The 19,657-nt window shown below is 43.8% G+C and overlaps 1 protein-coding gene across 1 annotated transcript in view; it reads right to left on the bottom strand.

Annotated features, from left to right (window-relative positions):
• ITGA9 (integrin subunit alpha 9) overlaps window positions 1-19,657 on the bottom strand; it is a 512,195-nt gene that overhangs the window by 1,442 nt on the left and 491,096 nt on the right. Inside the window, exon 27 of the mRNA XM_088464409.1 lies at window positions 15,663-15,782. Coding sequence (XP_088320535.1) covers window positions 15,663-15,782 — 120 coding nt within the window. The remainder of the gene's footprint in view (window positions 1-15,662; window positions 15,783-19,657) is intronic.

Genomic DNA, 19,657 nt, shown 5'->3' with positions numbered 1-19,657 from the left:
ATTGTTAAAATAGAATTTAGATTTTACATTGGAAAACTGTATTAACTTGCCCTTTTAACTTGTTTATAAAGCTGGATCATTGCATGGAGATCTGAGCTGTCTGCAGAGACCAAATTCTCATTGGTTGAGAAATTGATGGTAATTATTACACATTATCAGGTGCATTATGGTTGCTTGATGGTATGATCAGCCAAGAAACAACAATTGTTTCAGACTTTAAAAAATCTAGTTTTTATCAAACATTTATCAGCAAAATAGTTCTGTAATGTAATGCAAATCCTTTGTTCTGATAGAGCATGATGATCAAGCCATGTGTTCCTTCAAGTAGCATTATGTTCCAATTATACCTAACAAATGAATGGTTTGAAAGCACTAGAGATAAAACAATCAAGTGAATAAAGCAAAGAGAAAAATCTGGAAGATAGTTTTAATGCACATCTATACATTAGCAGATAAAGGGTCTGATTCTGAGATTTACGCAATGCAGATACTGTATTTACGCAGATTGAGCGATTGTTATCCATTGTGCATGTGTGAAAGCCATACTGCGCACACACAGGCATGGTTTGTGATCATGCTCGCACAGAGGAGTCAAAGTGAGTGACAGGTAGTCAGCGATTGGTGGAGGTAGCGGGGGGAGGTGCGTCAAGACTGTTTAAACGTTATTTAATTGGTGTGCATAAATTAACCATTGCGATCTCATTCGCAGCATGAGAGCTCTCAGCTTGTCAGGGGTGATCGCTGTGTTTGAGACAATTCAAACTTCCCTCAGAAGCTGTGTGGCTGCCCGTTCTGCGTTTATGTCACTGATGTTACAGCTTACACTGTTGCACGTTGTGGATGGGTATGAGATGGCAGCAGTGGGCGTCTCTATGCTCAGGTAAGCTTTGGTGACATCAGCATATATTCGCATTCGTGATCCATGAGAGTATGCAGTTTGCGATTGCATTAGCGTACATCTCTGAATCAGGCTCAAATGCAATTTAACCACTTGCCTGGCACGGCTGCACCAGGCTGGGCTTTCCCTGACATGGTTGTATCTGATACGACCAGTCAGAAGTGCCCACTAGGCGGCTGCGGGAAGTTAATTTTCCTGCAGCCACCTACAACAGAGGGACCTGCTGGTCCCTCTGCAACTGTGGCTGCCTCTCCAGCTTGTCCCGATCACTGCTGGCCACAGTGATCGGGCATCTCGCAGCACCCTCCTAACGGCGCGTATGCAGGCTCCAGTAAATCCCGATCACTGTGGCCAGCGTGACCCTCCTCCGTAGGTAGTTGTAAGCAGAAGCAGCCAGCGCCACACAATCTGGCTGCTCCTGCTTACAATTACAGGCTGACCGCTATTGTGTACCTTCTCCCGACGCGGCGGCTGCTCCATCGTCCCCGGGCTGGCCATCTCCTCCCAGAGCGGTGTTGTCGGCAGCGGCTTCTGCGACCTCCTTCTCCTCCCAGCATGGTGGTGTCAGCGGCGGCGTCAGCGTTCTGGCCACCTCCTTCTCCTCCCAGCGCGGCGGCTCCTGCATCCCGGGGCTGGCCTCCTCCTCCTAGCGCGGTGGCGTCAGCGTCCTGGCCACCTTCTTCTCCCAGCGCAACGGCTCCTGCATTCTGGTCCAGCCTCCACCTCCAGCGCGATGGCGTCAGCGGCGGCGGCTTCAGCGTCCTGGCCATCTCCTTCTTCTTCCAACACAGCGACTTCTGCATCCCGGGTACGGCATCCACCTCCAGCGCGATGGGCATCAGCAGTGGTGGCTTCAGTGTCCTGGCCACCTCCTTCTTCTCCCAGCTGGCCTCCTCCTCCCAGCGTGGTGGCCGCTCCCATGACCCGCCGGCCGGCAGGCCTCCTCCTCCAATCTCGGCAGCTGCTTCTATCCCTGGGCCGGGCACCTGATACCTCCTTCCTCCCAGTCCTCTTCCCCGCTCAACCTCCGCCTCTGTCCCGATCACTGCTGGACACAGTGATCGGGCAGTAGATTGTGTATATATCTATATATATCTATCTATATGTATATATACAGTCAGGTCCATAAATATTGGGACATTGACAGAATTTTCATATTTTGACCTCTATTCACCACCACAATGGCTTTGAAATGAAACAAACAAGATGTGCTTTAACTGCAGACTTTCAGATTTAATTTGAGGGTAATTACATCCAAATCAGGTGAACGGTGTAGGAATTACAATGGTTTCTATATGTGCCTCCCACTTTTTAAGGGGCCAAAAGTAATGGGACAAACTAAACAATCCTAAATCTAACTTTCACTTTTTAATACTTTGTTGCAAATCTTTTGCAGGCAATTACAGCCTGAAGTCTGGAAAGCATAGACATCACCAGACGCTGGGTTTCATCCCTGGTGATGCTCTGCCAGGCCTCTACTGCAAATGTCTTCAGTTCATGCTTGTTCTTGGGGCATTTTCCCTTCAGTTTTGTCTTCATGAAGTGAAATGCATACTCAATCAGATTCAGGTCAGGGGATTGACTTGGCCATTGCATAACATTCCACTTTTTAGCCTTAAAAAACTCTTTGGTTGCTTTTGCAGTATGCTTCGGGTCATTGTCCATCTGCACTGTGAAGCGCCGTCCAATGAGTTCTGAAGCATTTGACTGAATATGAGCATATAATATTGCCCGAATCACTTCAGAATTAATTCTGCTGCTTTTGTCAGCAGTCACATCATCAATAAATACAAGGGAACCAGTTCCATTGGCAGCCATACATGCCCACGCCATGACACTACCACCACCATGCTTCACAGATGAGGTGGTATGTTTTGGATCATGAGCAGTTCCTTTGCTTCTCCATGCTCTTCTCTTCCCATCACTCTGGTACAAGTTGATCTTTGTCTCATCTGTCCATAGGATGTTTTTCCAGAACTGTAATGGCTTTTTTAGATGTTGTTTGGCTAACTCTAATCTGGTCTTCCTGTTTTTGAGGCTCACCAATGGTTTACATCTTGTGGTGAACCCTCTATATTCAGTATCTTTTCTTGATTGTTGACTTTGACACATATACACCTACCTCCTGGAGAGTGTTCTTGATTTGGCCAACTGTTGTGAAGGGGTTTTTCTTCACCAGAGAAATAATTCTTCTGTCATCCACCATAGTTGTTTTCCGTGGTCTTCCGGGTCTTTTGGTGTTGCTTAGCTCTCCGGTGCGTTCTTTCTTTTTAAGAATGTTCCAAACAGTTGATTTGGCCACACCTAATGTTTTTGCTATCTCTCTGATGGGTTTGTTTTGATTTTTCAGCCTAATGATGGCTTGCTTCACTGATAGTGACAGCTCTTTGGATGTCATATTGAGAGTCGACAGCAACTGATTCCAAATGCAAATGTCACACCTAGAATCAACTCCAGACCTTTTACCTGCTTAATGAAATAACGAGGGAATAGCCCACACCTGTCCATGAAATAGCTTTTGAGTTGATAGTCCCATTACTTTTGGCCCCTTAAAAAGTGGGAGGCACATATAGAAACCGTTGTAATTCCAACACCGTTCACCTGATTTTGATGTAATTACCCTCAAATTAAATCTGAAAGTCACATCTTGTTTGTTTCATTTCAAAGCCATTGTGGTGGTGAACAGAGGCCAAAATATGAAAATTCTGTCAATGTCCCAATATTTATGCACCTGACTGTATATATATATATATATATATATATATATCATACAGAAGCCACAAAAGCCATAAGGATATACAAAGGTGTGGCACTCTCAAAAATATATAAACATATATATAAATATATATATACTGTATATATACATATATATATATATATATACACACACACACACACTGGAGCTAGAGAGGGCACTAACGCGCGCGCTCCTGAAAAGGGGGTGTGGCCATTGAAAAGGGGGCATGTCTATAGGACGCGTCCCGTTTTCGTCAACCTTGGGGCGTGCCCGGCACTTACGGACACGCCGGGCAGCCCCCAAGCGCTGCTGAAAGGAAGAAAAGATGCTGAGCCAAAATCACTCCAGGGCTTGCGGCAGTGAGACCCTACCGCAGGGTCTCCGTCGCAAGCCCGATGGTCGCGATGTTCTTGACCATCGCGACCATCATCATGGACGGTGGGTGGTAACCCACAGCTATGCGAGCGTCCATAAGGCCGCTCCAAGTTGAGGTAGGAGGGCCCTGATTCAGAGCGAGCGCTCTGGTCAGAGCGTCCGGCTCTGAATCAGGCCCAATGGCCATCACTACAGTATAACATAAAAATTGCTGTTTTTATGGTATACTGTATTTAAAAAATATATAATTTTCAAATAAAGTAGTGATGGATAAGTTTAAAATTATGTTCTTGACCTAATTCAATCATAAAAGAAACCGACAATTTTGGAGCGGTTTTTGGAAAAAGAATTTGTCAGTTAAGTTGTTAAGTATGTGGGGAGAGAAAGGCAGATACTCTCTTTGGGGCACTCTTAATGATAATAATTTGTGTATACATTAAAATATAACTTTTATTAAATATTTATTAAAATGGGTCTCTCAAATAATCATGACTAACAATGAGAGACACATTTTAATAAATAATAAAAGTTATATTTTAATATATACACAAATCATTAACATTAAGAGTGACCCAAAGAAAGAGTCTACGTCTCTCTACCAATTTATATCACTTGTACTTTTGACTCTATGGAGCACCACCAACGTGAGTAAATCGTATTGATCCCCTATGAGGGCATACACATTTATATGCTGGTTATACAATTACACAAACCATCTTCTCTGTGCTGAACCTTCCTTTTCTCCATATTACCAAATTCAATTTACTAAGCTTTCTGCTAGCAGAGAACACAGTAATGCAAATATATGTCTATTCTATAATTTCATGCTCACAACATATATACTTTGCTATTTCAGAATAATGGCCTTTAGAAAATGGCCAAATGGTGGCCATACTATAATCCAACTGGCCAGTCTTAGCAATCATGCATGACAGCCTCCCCCTCCATATGGGGAGAACAATACAGTACATGCCTTTAACGTTCACTGAATGTAAAATACAAGTTATATAAGAGTATATACTGATGTCGATGAGCAAAATTTTCTAAACTGTCCAACTGAAATTTCACCTCATTCTGACAGCAACATTGTTCATATTTAGCTGGTGGAATTATGACTTATGGGCATATTGCTTCCAAACTGATGAATCCCATCTAATTTACTGTGAGTCATGGGGAAGATTAAAAAGCATTCTGCCAAAAAGGACACCTGTCCTCCTCCTTCTACTCCTTCTAGATCAGACCTGTGACAATTCCTTAAGCCGACAGTTCCATCACCGCTGAGTGATGACTCTTGCTCCTTGCCTTCACCAATTCACGAACCTGCGGCTGAATCTGACCCTCCTGCTGCTTCCTCCCAGTCCGCCCAGACCCCTGATTGAAATGATCTTTCACAAACACTCCGACTCTTGCACTCTATGCCTACCCGTCAAGACTTTACCTTTCTAGAGCGGAATCTTCATGCCACTATCCGTTCAGAACTAGTGGAAATTAAAGCAGACATTTCACACCTGGGCGAGAGGGTCTCTCAATGTGTGGAATTTCGGGACACCTCAATGGAAGCTTATAATGGTATATGTGAAGTGGTGGTCCGCCAGGCATCTTTGATCACTGCCATGTCCCAGCGGTTGGAGGACTTGGACAACAGAGGCAGGCGCAACAATCTTAGGATTCGGGGTGTATCGGAAGATATCCCTGCGAATAGTCTGACTGATTATCTCACCAGAATCTTTAACAATATCCTGGGTAAAGATACAGAATCTTCAATTGCCTTTGATAGGGCACACAGGGCACTAAGGCCTCGAAGTGCAGCGGGAGACCAGCCTAGAGACATTAGATGTCACCTACATTATTTTACACAGAAGGAGGAGATTGTACGCAAGGTCCGTAATCAAGACTCCATTGAGACAGATGGCCATAGGATCCAGATTTTCCAAAACCTGTCGTGGTCTACTCTCCAGAATCGCAGAGCCCTCAGACCTCTTACAGTGAAACTACGTAATCTCAATTTGCGCTATAGATGGGGCTTCCCTTTCAGTCTACAGGTAACGCACCAGGGGAAACAGCTCATCCTTAAAGATCCTTCGGATTTGTCTTCCTTCTGTGTCACTCTGGGGATTACTCCTCCACAGCTCCCAGATTGGCAATACTGCACAACGGACCCTTTTCCACCTGCGCTTCAGATGGACGACGACAGATGGCAAGTTGTTGAACACCCAGCAAAGAGTCCCAAGCGTCGTAGAAGACCATCCGATAGTCGGGTGACATGATTTTTTTTGGTCTGCTCTGCCTTGTTAATCCCATGGACCTGGGTTTAGCCGGTCTATATATTACAGGGATTTTTTTGGATAGTCATCTGTTATATGGAATTATCACACTTTGCCATCTGCCTTCTTTACAGTTAGAGATTGTTATTTCTCCCCTTTCAACTGTGAACTTAGGGCCTGATTCAGAGCCGCTCGCTATTTGCGAGTGCACGCTCTGAATCAGGGCGGGGAGTATTTATTTATTTATTTTTCCCTGTACGCTCGCTAAGCTGTGGGTGCCCACCCACAGCTAGTGCGAGCGGACAGGAGATGGTCACGATTATCGCGAACATCAGCATTGTGAGGAGACCCTAAGGTAGGGTCTCAGCACTCGCAGTGCCAAGTGGACTTCCAGCTCTAATAGAGACGGAAGTCCACTACTGACATCACGAGTGGGGATGCCCACAAACGGCAGGCGTTCCTTCGGGAACGCCTCCGTTTGTTCAGTCACCCCCCCTACCCGCCTACAAAACGGGGAGAGCTCTCGATCAATATCGCTTCACTCGCTCCGTTTTGCTGCGAGCTCCGGAGCGAGTGAAGGTCTCACTCGCTACGGGGCTCACGCACGCCGTACGTGCGCACTTGGCCACCATCGACCCGCTTGCGAGTGCAATGCGCTTGCGAGCAGGTCTGAATCAGGCCCTTACTGCCTGGACTCGTGCTAACCCAGAGGTTTTGTGAGTATGGCTCACTTTTGTGCCTTGCATGTTTGATATGTTTTCCCCATGTTCTTTCGGACTATATATTTTGACAGATTCTCTACACTCTTTTATTTTCCATGTTTTGATGTTCTATTGACGTACTTTTGGAAGTATTATCTCTTAGGTCTACCTTAGATTTCATAATATTTTGAAACTGTAAATGCTTAGGTAGTTCTCTGCAGTGTTAGTTTGCTGTGTTTTTCTAGTTTTGGCGGCTGCTGTCGCTGACCCCCGGTGTTCACCCACACCGCATATGCTTGTCCTTATGCCAGGTTGTGCACGTCACAACCGGGCGGCTAAGGAGCGGTTTTTCATTGTTCTCCATTATTGTTGTTACCTATTGGTGTCTTTTTTTTTTTCTTTTTCTTTTCTTGTTTTATTTACATTTTTTTTTCTTTTCCCTTCCCCCCACCCAAGATCATTATTAGTATATGATGGCGACCAGTTCTAGGAATACAACCCTTAAGTGGCCCATATACACCTACGCGATCAGCATCCGATCCGATTCACATTGGATTACCCTGCAGTCTCGTCGTCACCATTTCTTTTTTTTCTTAGCACAGGATCAGTCGTATGATCGATCCTGTGCCTCACGCACTCATTAGGGAATAGGGACAAACAGTCATTGAAATGACTGTATTGCCACACGATGGATCGCATGAAAAAAAAATGCCACGTTCTTAACACGATACGATGGAACATATGTGCTGCACATATGATCATAAGATACGATTGAAGGATCCAGGGGAGCACGCAGCAGATAAAAAATGCATGATTTCAACAAGACTGAACGTACGTCGAGTCGAAAATCGTGTGATCGTCTGGAAATCACGTAGGTGTATGGGGGCCTTTAGGGTTGTTTCAATAAATGCAAAAGGGCTAAATATCCCTTAAAAACGTTCCAGGGCACTGCGTGAATTATATGCCCATGGTCAGATTTACACCTTTCCATGTCTCTACGCGCTTAATACCAACCAACCCTCATTCCTAAAAACAGTGTTAGACAGTATCGATGCCTTGAAAGAGGGGATCCTCATTCTAGGGGGCGATTTGAATCGGACACTTCATCTTGATGTGGATACTTCCATTTCCTCCCGTAGTCGCCCCTCTAAACCATACCGAAGTGTTAGACACACGCTACACGAGCACCAGCTGATCGATGCATGGCGTTTACAACATCCTACTGACCGAGACTATACATTTTTCTCTTCTCCCCACAACTCTTATTCTAGATTGGACTATTTTTTTTTGCTCCATAGGTTCTTACATCTTTTACAACATATTGAACCAATGACTTGGTCTGACCATGCCCCGATCACTCTTACACTCTCTACCAGTCTTCTTCCTCCTAAACCTTGCACTTGGTGCTTAAATGAAAGCCTTCTTTCGGATGCTTATTGTAAACCTCAGTTGGACCAGATTCTCACTGACTATTTTTAACTAAATGACACTCCTGAGGTTTCCAGCCTCACTGTTTGGGAGGCTCACAAATGTGTATTGAGGGGGAAATTGATCCAACTGGGTTCTTATATTAAAAAACGAGAGGGTCGTAAGCTACACTTGCTCCAGCAAATTAGATTGTTTGAATTGAAACACAAAGCCTCTTTATCAGTTGCAGATCAGAAAGCTGGTAGAGATTGGGACTGGTAGAGATTGTAGATTGACTCCCGATATTGCCTCACATTTCATTCTTACTATTCGAAGCTGTATAACCTTTCATCCTTGGGCTCTCCCGCACCGCAGAGGTTGCTGCTTTTCAGGAGACTGTATTTCATTATCTCCAGAAGGTTAGTTTCCCCTCTATCTCTGAAAAGGACAGGGACTGGTTAGACAGCCCATTCACTTGGAGGAACTGGAAGAAGCTCTAAAATACACCCTTACTGGTAAAAGCCCGGGCCCTGATGCCTTTACAGTTTCGTATTACAAAATGTTTAAGACCACTCTTTTACCCAGATGTTGTCGGCTTTTAACTCTGTATCTGATAACATAGGTTTTTAATCCCAGTCCTGTGAAGCCCATGTTGTGGTTATCCATAAGGACAGTAAGGACCCGGCCCTGTGCTCCAGCTATAGGCCTATCTCCCCACTGAATACAGATATTAAACTATTTGCCAAACTTATTGTGAACAGACTGAAGATTCTTTTTCCTGCGTTAGTTCATTCAGACCAGGTTGGATTTGTCCTGGGCCGGGAGGCTCGAGACAACACTACCAAGGTAATTGACCTGATGCATCTTGCTGTAACGGAAGAGTCCCCAGCTCTTCTGTTATCCACTGATGCAGAGAAGGTGTTCGACAGAATAAATTGGCATTTCATGAGGGGTTTATTGGCACACATGGGGTTGGGTCCTGCATCCTTGCATAGGATCCTGGCTTTATATTCCACACCAACGGCACATATTAAGATAAATGGTGCCCTTTCCGACCCAGTGCAGATTTTTAATGGCACTAGACAGGGATGCCCCCTATCCCCCATTATTTTTGTATTGTGTATGGAGACGTTGGCTAGGGCTATCAGATTAAACCCTGACATATCTGGGTTGTTTGTAGATGGGCGTGAATATAAGCTGGCCTTGTTTGCCGACGACCTTCTGGCCGTCCTGACCAACCCCTCTATTTCTGTACCTAACTTAGTTTCTGAGTTCCGGGACTTTGGTGCTTAAAGAAAAGACCATGTGTTTCCTCTACAATCTCTCCTATGACCCCAGTTTTTCATAATCCAGAATTTCCCCCAGGGGTGATTTTCTCCACATATCGACATTGGATACATGTTGGGGTGAAGTGTGTCGGTCAGCTGGTGTCCTCGTCTGGGGTGCTTTCTTTTAACCAAGTTCAAGAGACTTGGGAGCTACCGGCCTCCAAGATTTGGAGATATCTCCCTATCCAACATTTTCTGTCTAGTAAATCGATCCGAGAGGCTGCTCGTAGACTCCCCACTCCTTTTGAATTGATGTGTCAGTCCCAGTCCCGTCCCCAACATTTTCTCTGTTATGGATATAAATTACTTATTGAAGACACATTTTCCACATTGCCACGCTTCACAGCTGACTGGGAAAGGGATGTGGGTATACAATTAGTCCCTAAAGATTGGGATAAGATTTTTCAGACCACTATGTCCTGCTCGGTTAGCTATTCAGTAGTGGAGACTCAGTTTAAAGTTTTGTCACGCTAGTACAAATGCCCCTCTCTCCTTACTAAAATGTCTCCTTGTGTTTCCGCTACATGTTGGAGATGTGCCTCAGTTGTTGGTTCCCCTCTCCATATATGGTGGGAATTTGCTTCTTTACAACCCTTCTAGAACTCGGTGATCTCTTTAGCCAGGACGTTAGCTCAGAACCTGATTTCTGGCTCCTCAATAAGATAGAGGGTCCTGTGTCTTTATATAAAAAATCGATTATGAAACACCTCAAAAGGCTGGAAAGGCTGTAATCCCAGTCCACTGGAGATCACAGAATCCCCCAACTATAGCTGATAGGTTCTCCAGTTTGGATTTCTATATGTCTATGGATGATCTTATGATGACTGGTGCTACTAGATATAGACAGTTAAGTGACATATGGGGACCATGGTTTCTGTTTAAAGATTCTCCCTCCTATTCAGGCCATATCAGTGGAACTTGTTGACTCGCCTCATATTTTAATAAATTTTTAGGATATTATCCTGGGTGGTTTCCTTCTCATTCCCCCCCCCCCCTTCCCTTTTCTGTTCTGTTCCAGGCTTTGTTGTATATTTTTGAACTGTCACATTATTTGTGATTTATTTTGATTTATTTTATGTTATATAATTAATTTTGTGGAATACTGTGGATGTGTTTCTTCTTTTTTGTTGATTTAAATAAAAAATTTTAATGCAAAAAAAAAAAAAGCTAAAAATTAGGGACTTGGGGGTTGATTCAGACCCGTTCGCTATCATGCAAACGCTCATAGCTGGCCGATAGTCGCTATCTGCGCATGCATACGCATCGCAATACGCATGCGCAAACCAATGCGAGAGATCGGGATGAATTCGCTCGCTGCGCATAGACAGCCCAGCAGAGTGAGTGACAGGAGAGGCCGTTTGTAGGTGGTGACATGGGCAGGCCACTAGAAACGGGGGAGTGGAGGTGTGAACGCAGGCATGCCTGAGTGTCCCAACGCCGTTTCAGGGGCGTGCATAAGTAAAAGCCAGCGTCATAGTACACGTCACTTGGTCTGAGTGATCGCAGTACTTTCGGCAGGGTAAAGGCTACCTTAAGCGCTGGATTCACTGCCGATGGTACCCAATGTACCGATGCTTCCATACACTTCCTGGAGATGACGTGCGCTTGTGGGCGTTGTGAGACAGGCTGGAAGGCGTCTACATACACAAGCGATTGCACACCAAGACATAATGGGCGTGCTTATGCCTTGCTGTGCAATCGTCTGCCATGCCGTCACTTAGCCGAATTTGCATATGCTGGGAGCGAGTGTACGCATCTAGCGAGCGGGTCTGAATGAGCTCCTTGGTTCATAATCCCTGGGACAACTCCCTAATGTTTAATTAGACATTTGGAAGTTTTTAAGTTTGCAGGTGGGAGTTACAGGTGTTTTTTCAACAAATATTTAAAAGTGGCTTTAAATGACATACAAATAATCCTACATGCATTTTATGCACCCCAAATTAATCTAGAGCATTTAATTTGCTGAAAAACACTATATTTTTTCAATGTTCTTAAAAAATGCCATATTAGACCATTTAATAACCTGAAATACGTTGTTTTTGGCCAGTAATATACTTCTATACTGTTATCCAATGTTAGTTTGCACTTTTTTGGGTACAGGCTGATTTTCCTATTGTTCCCCAACCCTAACGTGGCTAACATCACAGAAAATTACGGCACAACCATTTTGTATAATTGGATTGGGCGGTAAGCAGGAGTGAACATAGCTGCGCTAAGTGAAATTACCACGCTATAGGCATGTTATCTCAAGCCGCGGTAAACTAAGATTTTACCATGGATAATTGAATACACCCCCAAGGCATCCCAGGCCTCTTATTTCATATACTATCGTTTGAGAAAAACAACATAATTAGGACAACAATTCTAAACAGATAAGCACTAATCTATATCTCTAATACACACATTTTTTACATTTGTATATTTTTCAATTTAAAAAAATAAATAAAAATACTCTATTAGTCAGTCTTTTTCTATTTCTTCTTTAGCCGGACACATCATCTTGCTTATTAAAGGAAAGCTGACACCAGTGGCATCCCTCCACACGGTGTCACCCGGTGCGGGGAGGGACGTTGTGTTGCGTGACGAGGTGCCAAAAAAGGATGTGGCTTCGTGGGAAGGGGCGTGGCTCCATGGCCAAACCCCCGTGGTCTCGTTATCACTGGGAGCCTGGAGGTGTGTGTGTGTGGGGGGGGGGTGCCGAAGGTGCGTGCAATGCCGGCTGGCTCCCTCACAGTGTCAAAAGCCGAGTGCTGCACTTAAGTATACAGTGCCACAGTAATTAGGTTTGTCTTGAAGGGTGCACACAGGAAAGGGGAGGAGGGAATAGGGGTATGGATGTGTGTTCTCAAATAACGTGTGTTTGTGATGCTTCTTGAGAAATATAGTACAGGTGTATAAGATATGCTTAGTTATAATGATACGATTTCAGTTGATGCAGACAGAGAGTTTTAATTATACAGTGCAGCACCCGGCTCCCGTCACTGAGGGGCAGTCTACACCTTGGTGTCACCCCTCGGCGGGTGACATCCGGGTTCGGCCCGCACCCCCCTTGTGACGCTGCTGGCTGACACCTAAATCTTATAGGTAGTGCTAGCAATATTTTTGTTTCTTAACCATTTATGAAATTATTATATTATATCTTTGAGGATGCGTTGTTTGGTTTTTACCTATGTCACTAAAGATCTGTGGTGAATTATTATTAAATACTGGATAAGCTCCATGCCACTACCAATCCTCATTACAGAAATCCTTTCCTGGTCTATTTTTACCTTTTCTTACTCATTATAATCATACTTGCCTAGTTGTTGCACCTGTAAGGGGTAAGTGTGGGGGCATGATGATGTGATATGTGTCGTCATGGCTCCACCCATGGGCGTAACTACCATAGGTGCAAGGGGTGCAGCTGCTATGGGGCCCAGAGCTGAGGATGGCCCATCTTCCTTGTCATGTGTTATATACATTTTTCACCATTGGGCGGTACATAGGGGCCCTTTTAAACTTTTGCCTCTACCTCCACTAGCATTGCAAGGGGCTATTTGCAGTGAATCACTTTATTAATACCCCAACCACTTTACTTGATTGTGCTTTTTTGTTCACATATTTAACTATTGTTTTTGTAATTTAATAGAGCATATCAGTGTATAATTATGATTAGGTTGTCATAGACAGAACCAAACTGCTTGCAATAATACATTAGCTTGTAACAACCAAAATATATTGAAAGACATTGTGATACATTTAATTTATCCACTTTGAACTCCCCCCCTTCCCCCTGTCATTCGGGGCTAGTTCTGGAACCAGCACATGCCCAGGTATGGGGCACATGCAGTGAAACTAGTTCACTGTGCATATTTTGTTCCCCTCACATGTTCAGATGAGCAGAGCAGGGACCTCCATTGAAGATTAACCAACATCACTGGGCTTCCAACGCTACTGGGGTCCACTGCAGTCGTATTGTCTTCTCCGGAGGTTAGTCTGTTACTGTTCCAAGACAATCAGAAACAAAGAACTCACCCCAGTGCTGTTGGGGCTACTATTTTAATAATATGTAGGTGTCTCATTCTCAACTTGTATCAAAACATATTGTGGTAATAAACTATATCCTACTAGGTGCGTCCTATAACATTAGTGCAGAAACCTATAGGTTTAGTGCTATTGGTAATTAGCAGTGGAAGAAGAAAAGTGTGGTCTCTAGTATATGGATATTGGAGTGGGTTATCAAGCTTATTAAAATAGAGCCGCATTCATGTTTGCAGTTGAATATTACATGTATTGGAAAATTGAACTAAAACAATGAAAGTTCATCCAAACTTTTAGAACAAAACAGACCAGAAGACCTATTACTACAATTTCAGTTTTTCCTCTTCTAAGTGAGTACACAGAACATTCATAAAAAACTTGGCTACCTCATTAAAGCAATCTGGCGATGTTGTTATTCATTATTGCTAATAATTACTTCCAGGTACCAAATGGGGAAATGAGTGTCACAATAAAATGAGCAAGAGGATATCCACAAAAGCTAAATAAAGGAATGCATCTTGGAATGTTCTCTTCACGCAGAGAAATCAGCTAGTGGAATTCATGAGTATGCCAGAGGAAATAGCAGAAGCAACTCTGTAACGGGGTTTTCAGATCAACTTGGATAAGCTCCTTGATGAAAAGCACATTGTAAATCTTTAGCTATATATAGTATAAGACCTGTGTTCCCAACACTGTAATGTTAAAATGTCCCATTTCCCTGATACAAGGAATCTATGCACTTTCATGCAATAACTCCTTGGCTTTTAACACCTAATCTCCGTATTCGTATTCCAAGTATTTCCACAATTTCCTACCACAGACTTTAACCTAAAAGAGTTTGTCGTTTCTGACAACCCTTTACACACATAAAGCTTAAAGAAAACAGCACCAGACCAGGTTACTATCTCTTGTGCACAATTATTAGCTTCCACTCCCTCCTTATATGTTTCTGTACTGGAGCTGCTATTACTAAACTTTATTTTAAACCAATTCCTAACTCAAAAAAGTGAAAAGGTTATATATGGGATGTGGCTATCATACTGACAGACGGGATGCCGGTGCTTAGAATGTTGGCACTAGAATCTCGACACCTGTCAGAATCCCGGTGCCGGCATCCCAACCGCTGGCATCCCAACGGTAAGTATTGGGATTAGGGGGAGGGTTGGGCACTAGGGGGAGAGTTAAGGTTATGCACTAAGGGGGAGGTTAGGTTTAGGCACTAGGGGGGAGGTTAGATTTAGGCACTAGGGGGGAGGTTAGGTTTAGGCAGCGCGGCGGGAAGGTTAGGGGTAAGAAGAGGGGGAGGGTCAGGATATTGACCAACAGGTGACACTGTCAGGATGCCAGCATCAGGATTCTGACCTCCGGGGGGGTCCAGAGCGCCGGCATCTCGTACCCAACCTGACCCTTATATACAGTATATGGTACACTAAAGGACAAAGTGATTTGGCGGCTATTGATTGACAGTATTTGGGAAAGAGGGCTGTGAATCCTAATTATTTGATGTCTGCGCTGTTTGGGATGACAATAGGTCTACTTATTAAATGTAAACACTATTACTGTTCTGCATGTGAGAGTAGTGCACATAACATTGCCTGTGTATTTGAAGGGGATAGAAAGCGGTTGGATGGACTGTCCATCCACTTGCTGAATAAGAACATAAACATTTGGAGGGGAGCACTATGAGTTATTCAGTCTAGGGCGGCTGGAACCCTTAATTTTAGCACTGTGAGGAGTCACATTTAACATCACAGTTTTCTGGTTCTCTGAACTGCAGGGGAACTCTGCTCCTTCCATTATCTAATTCTCAATACATTAGCTTCTGAATTGAAAAGGTAAAATCCTGAGAATGAGAAATATATTACTATACAGTATATAGAAACAGAAAATAAAGTGATTGCTCCCCTTAGGATTAATTCTCATGTAGCTTACCTTCCATAGCAGCACAGCCAGCAACAAAAATATGAGAATCCCAACCAGTAAGCTGATGGCAATGATCCACCCGACCACATAACCACGTGGTTCTAGATTGTGTAAGGCTTCAAAGACAACCTGGAGAGAAATGACATCAAGAGCTGTAACATTAATACACCACATCTAACTTTCCACACTTAAAATAAGGGGAAAAATGATTTCATGTATAAATTGCAATTGAAGATATATGTGAAGAGCAGAGATCGCCAAAGCAGTAGACTTAGGGCCTGATTCAGTAGGGATGGCAAAGGCGATCGTAGCTGCATAATCGCATGCAATGAAGCTGCGAAAATATGATGTCTGCAACAGCTCAGCCAGCATAGAGATGCCCACTACTACTTTCTCACATCCATAATACTTCGCAGTCCTGCGTATACATCGGTACCATCGAAGCACATCAGCCCCTCACGCACAGTTACAGCAGGTCTGACCCATCGTAGACATTGCAAGTCTCATCACACGCAGTGAGTACTCAAGCTTCGTATGCAATGGCAGTGGCTAAAGTATGCACGCCCATGCAAAGGCGCTGAAACAGACAGACACTCCTGCATTTCTCCGACCACCCCCCCATCACTGTTACCACCCCCAAACACTCATGGCCTGTCACTCACTCTGCGATGGATTCCTATGTGTGTGCGTAATCGCAGTGTAGTGCATACACATGCACAGTAATGAACAATCGGCCTACCAGCATACGTAGTTGTAATTGCATACACTGCTGAATCAGGAGGAGCAAAAGGAGTGCAGATTTGATATATGGTATAAATATATGAATAGACTGAATTGGTTCAATTGCATTCTCTAATATGATATGGCAAAAAAGAAATAGTCATTGTGCCAAAACATGTATAGATAGCATATTTGCATTTCTGAAAAGGCCATGCTTATTTAAACAAACAGGGTGTGTAAAATAAAACGAAATACTTTAGACCCATAATAAAATCCAGCAAATCCAATACATTCCATTACACTACCAACGTCTGCACTACCAATGTTCCCATACTGTATACCGCTAAATGGCTAGCATACTGCCTTTCAATATGCAGCCAACATATTACAGCACTGAGTCATTATATAAGGTTGTATGACAGTCTCTGTATTCCACCATATGTCATCATTAATATGATTAACATATGTTTACTGTAGATAATGTATTTACTCTGTACTGCATTACAATTAGGGCCGATTCTGAGTCACACGCAAAGTGGCTGTAGGAGCGGCCAGCCGCGGGACCCTGATTTACGACTATGCTAATGCAATATCTTTAGGGCTAATCGAAGGTCTGTGCGTCTGCAAGTGGAAGCCATGCTGCCCATTGATTTTACGTCAGCCGCTGCAACCGTCATCATCAATATCGGCACTTGCACCAGCTCCGTGCTAAGAGCACAATATCCGTCAAACACAGGCTGCCCTTACCATACGCACAACTCAGAATCACACGTAATTTTACATACACCCCCATGACACTCTCACAAGTCAGAGCGTTCCCTTGCCAATTGCCCTCTCAAAATTACCATTTTCACGGAAAGACAGATCTGGCCAAGTTCCGTCCGACTCAGAATAAGACGGACTGACCTATGCAAAAATGCATACTGTGTATTGCTGTATGCAAAACCTTACCATGCGCCCATGCATAGAGATCTATTCCACTCAGTATCAGGCCCTTAGATGCCATACTGTGTTAGCATGCTGCTAAAGGGCAACACCACACAGATCCATGTCACACCCACAGCCAAAATATATCTGCCTCTCTGATACAATGGTTAATAGGACCCAATGGTATTTCACTGTAGTCTGCTGAACTCCTAATTTGCTGATATTGACTTAAGAAACGCTAAGCTTTGTGCTGTAACCATCCCCAATGCTAATATAGCTTTCAATTAGCAGTGTCTATCAGGCAGAAGAAGGTCATTGTGACTAGTACCCCTTTCAGACATCTCAAGATTCCCGGGAATTTGGCCTGCCTCAGCCAAATTCCCGGGAAGCCAAGTCTATCTGAAAGGTACCTACACGTTCCCGGGTAGCCGCCCCTGCAATCGACCAGGGTTTTTCCCTGGACTTAAGTCCCGGGAAATCACCCTGCCTCTGTCTGAATGGTGCTACCCGGGAATTTACTACTCCCGGGCAGCACCAAGCAGCTTTTACATGGAGTTGGCAGCGCAGAGCGTCCTATAGGATGCTCAGCGCTGCTGCTTTGAGCCGACAGCGCAGGGCGTCCTATAGGACGCTCAGCGCTGCCGCTCACCACCCGTCCACACTCCCGCTGGACCACCACTACTGCCCCTATTGCGAGGGGCAATGCGAGGGGCAGGATGCTAGAAGAGGCGGCTCCGGGTCACTGGGGCGGGGGTTTCACGGGGTCACCAAGCTCGGCTCTAGCGCAGCGCCATCAACCTGGCTCCAAGAGTGGGCCTCTCCTGTCACTGCAGCCCGGGGACCCATTACAGAATGGTAGTACTGGCTCCAGCCTGGCTAGTCCCCTGCTCTCCCCTAGCACATCTCGGGGGACATGTCCGGATTAGGCTGTGGCGCTGACGTGTCAGAGAAGGAAGTGAGAGGTGGGGAAGCTACGGCAGCAGCGTGGGATAAATGTCGGTCACACTGCAGTCTCAGTCATCTCGCTTTCTATAAGCACCTACAACACTAGGTATTATCAGACATCCAGTGTGTATAAAACAGAAATACCCGGCTTGTGTCTGAAAGGGGTCTACCCGGGAATTTCCCGGGTAGACTATGTAGTGTGAAAGGGGGGTCTCCACCAAATACCCGGGATTTTACACAGGGGAAATTCCTGGGTCTGAGCAGGAAATTTCCCGGGTCGTATGTCTGAAAGGGGTATTGGTGACTTCACAATATGGTCACTCATTATGTGTGAATGTAAATTAGCAAGTTTAACAAATTCTGTATTGCTCTTGCATAACTGAACACATTTACATACAGTATTCAAGCAATAGAAAAGTCACTACTTTTATTTTCCATCCAGTAGCAATTTCATATTGACCAATTTCAGGATCACTTTTACTAGTACATAATAAATTTAAAAATATTGGTAGCAGGCATGGGCACAAGCGTCTAGGAAATAATGCATTCAATACAATTTCATGCTATCATAGAGAATTTGGTTTAAAAAATAAAAGACTATTAGAGCAAATGCAAATATTTCAGCAATTGTCACCCATTTATGGTTACACATGAATAATTGTGGCTTATAATGAATTTCCAACTACATTCCACTAGAAGATACATTAAAAGATGAAAGTAGTGTAAAAAGAAACTAACCAAACCGCATATTGTTGACTTCACAGTGAACACAACCCATAGAAAAAGGAAAAAACATTTCAAGAGTATTCAAGATCACATATGTTAAAACAATAAAAAAAAGGTGGGGTTTCCTGAAGGGGACAATGCAGAAGACAGATTGGATGTAACCATATATACTGCATTCCAATAAATCAAGGTTTCAGAATACTTAGTGCTTCTAGATCTTGAAAACGCAGTATAGGTACTGTATGCCAGCATATACAGTATAATGACTTTTATAGCTCCAGCAGGCTACCCAATTTCACTTTTCAATGTGTTAAAACACTGTATAGTTTTATTGACATTCCTATGAATCTCAGAAGGTTCATAGGAATGCATTTTACAAGTGTATGTGTACAGATATATGATTATTATTATATACCATTTTCTACTTTCAAACTGAATTATATAGTATATTTTAGGACAATAAGGTAACACGTTGCAATGTATGCCTTTCTACTCCCATTTTATAACAAAAATGTGCTTAACCTTGATTCTGCCTATTTATATTAAGCAACCAGTACAAAACCTCATAATTATAAATTTATAGACATGCTGGTAAAAACCCGAGGGGCTGTTGAGAGGCCAAATGGTAGAGCCTGAAATTGGTAATGTTGCTGTAGTATAGCAAACCAGAGATATTGTTGATGAGA

Source organism: Taudactylus pleione, unplaced genomic scaffold (genome assembly GCF_031769625.1).
Source record: "Taudactylus pleione unplaced genomic scaffold, aTauple2 ptg000054l, whole genome shotgun sequence".
In the NCBI taxonomy this organism is placed as follows: Eukaryota; Metazoa; Chordata; class Amphibia; order Anura; family Myobatrachidae; genus Taudactylus; species Taudactylus pleione.
Note: the sequence above shows the minus strand (reverse complement) of the source record. Positions and strands in the feature narration are given on the sequence as shown.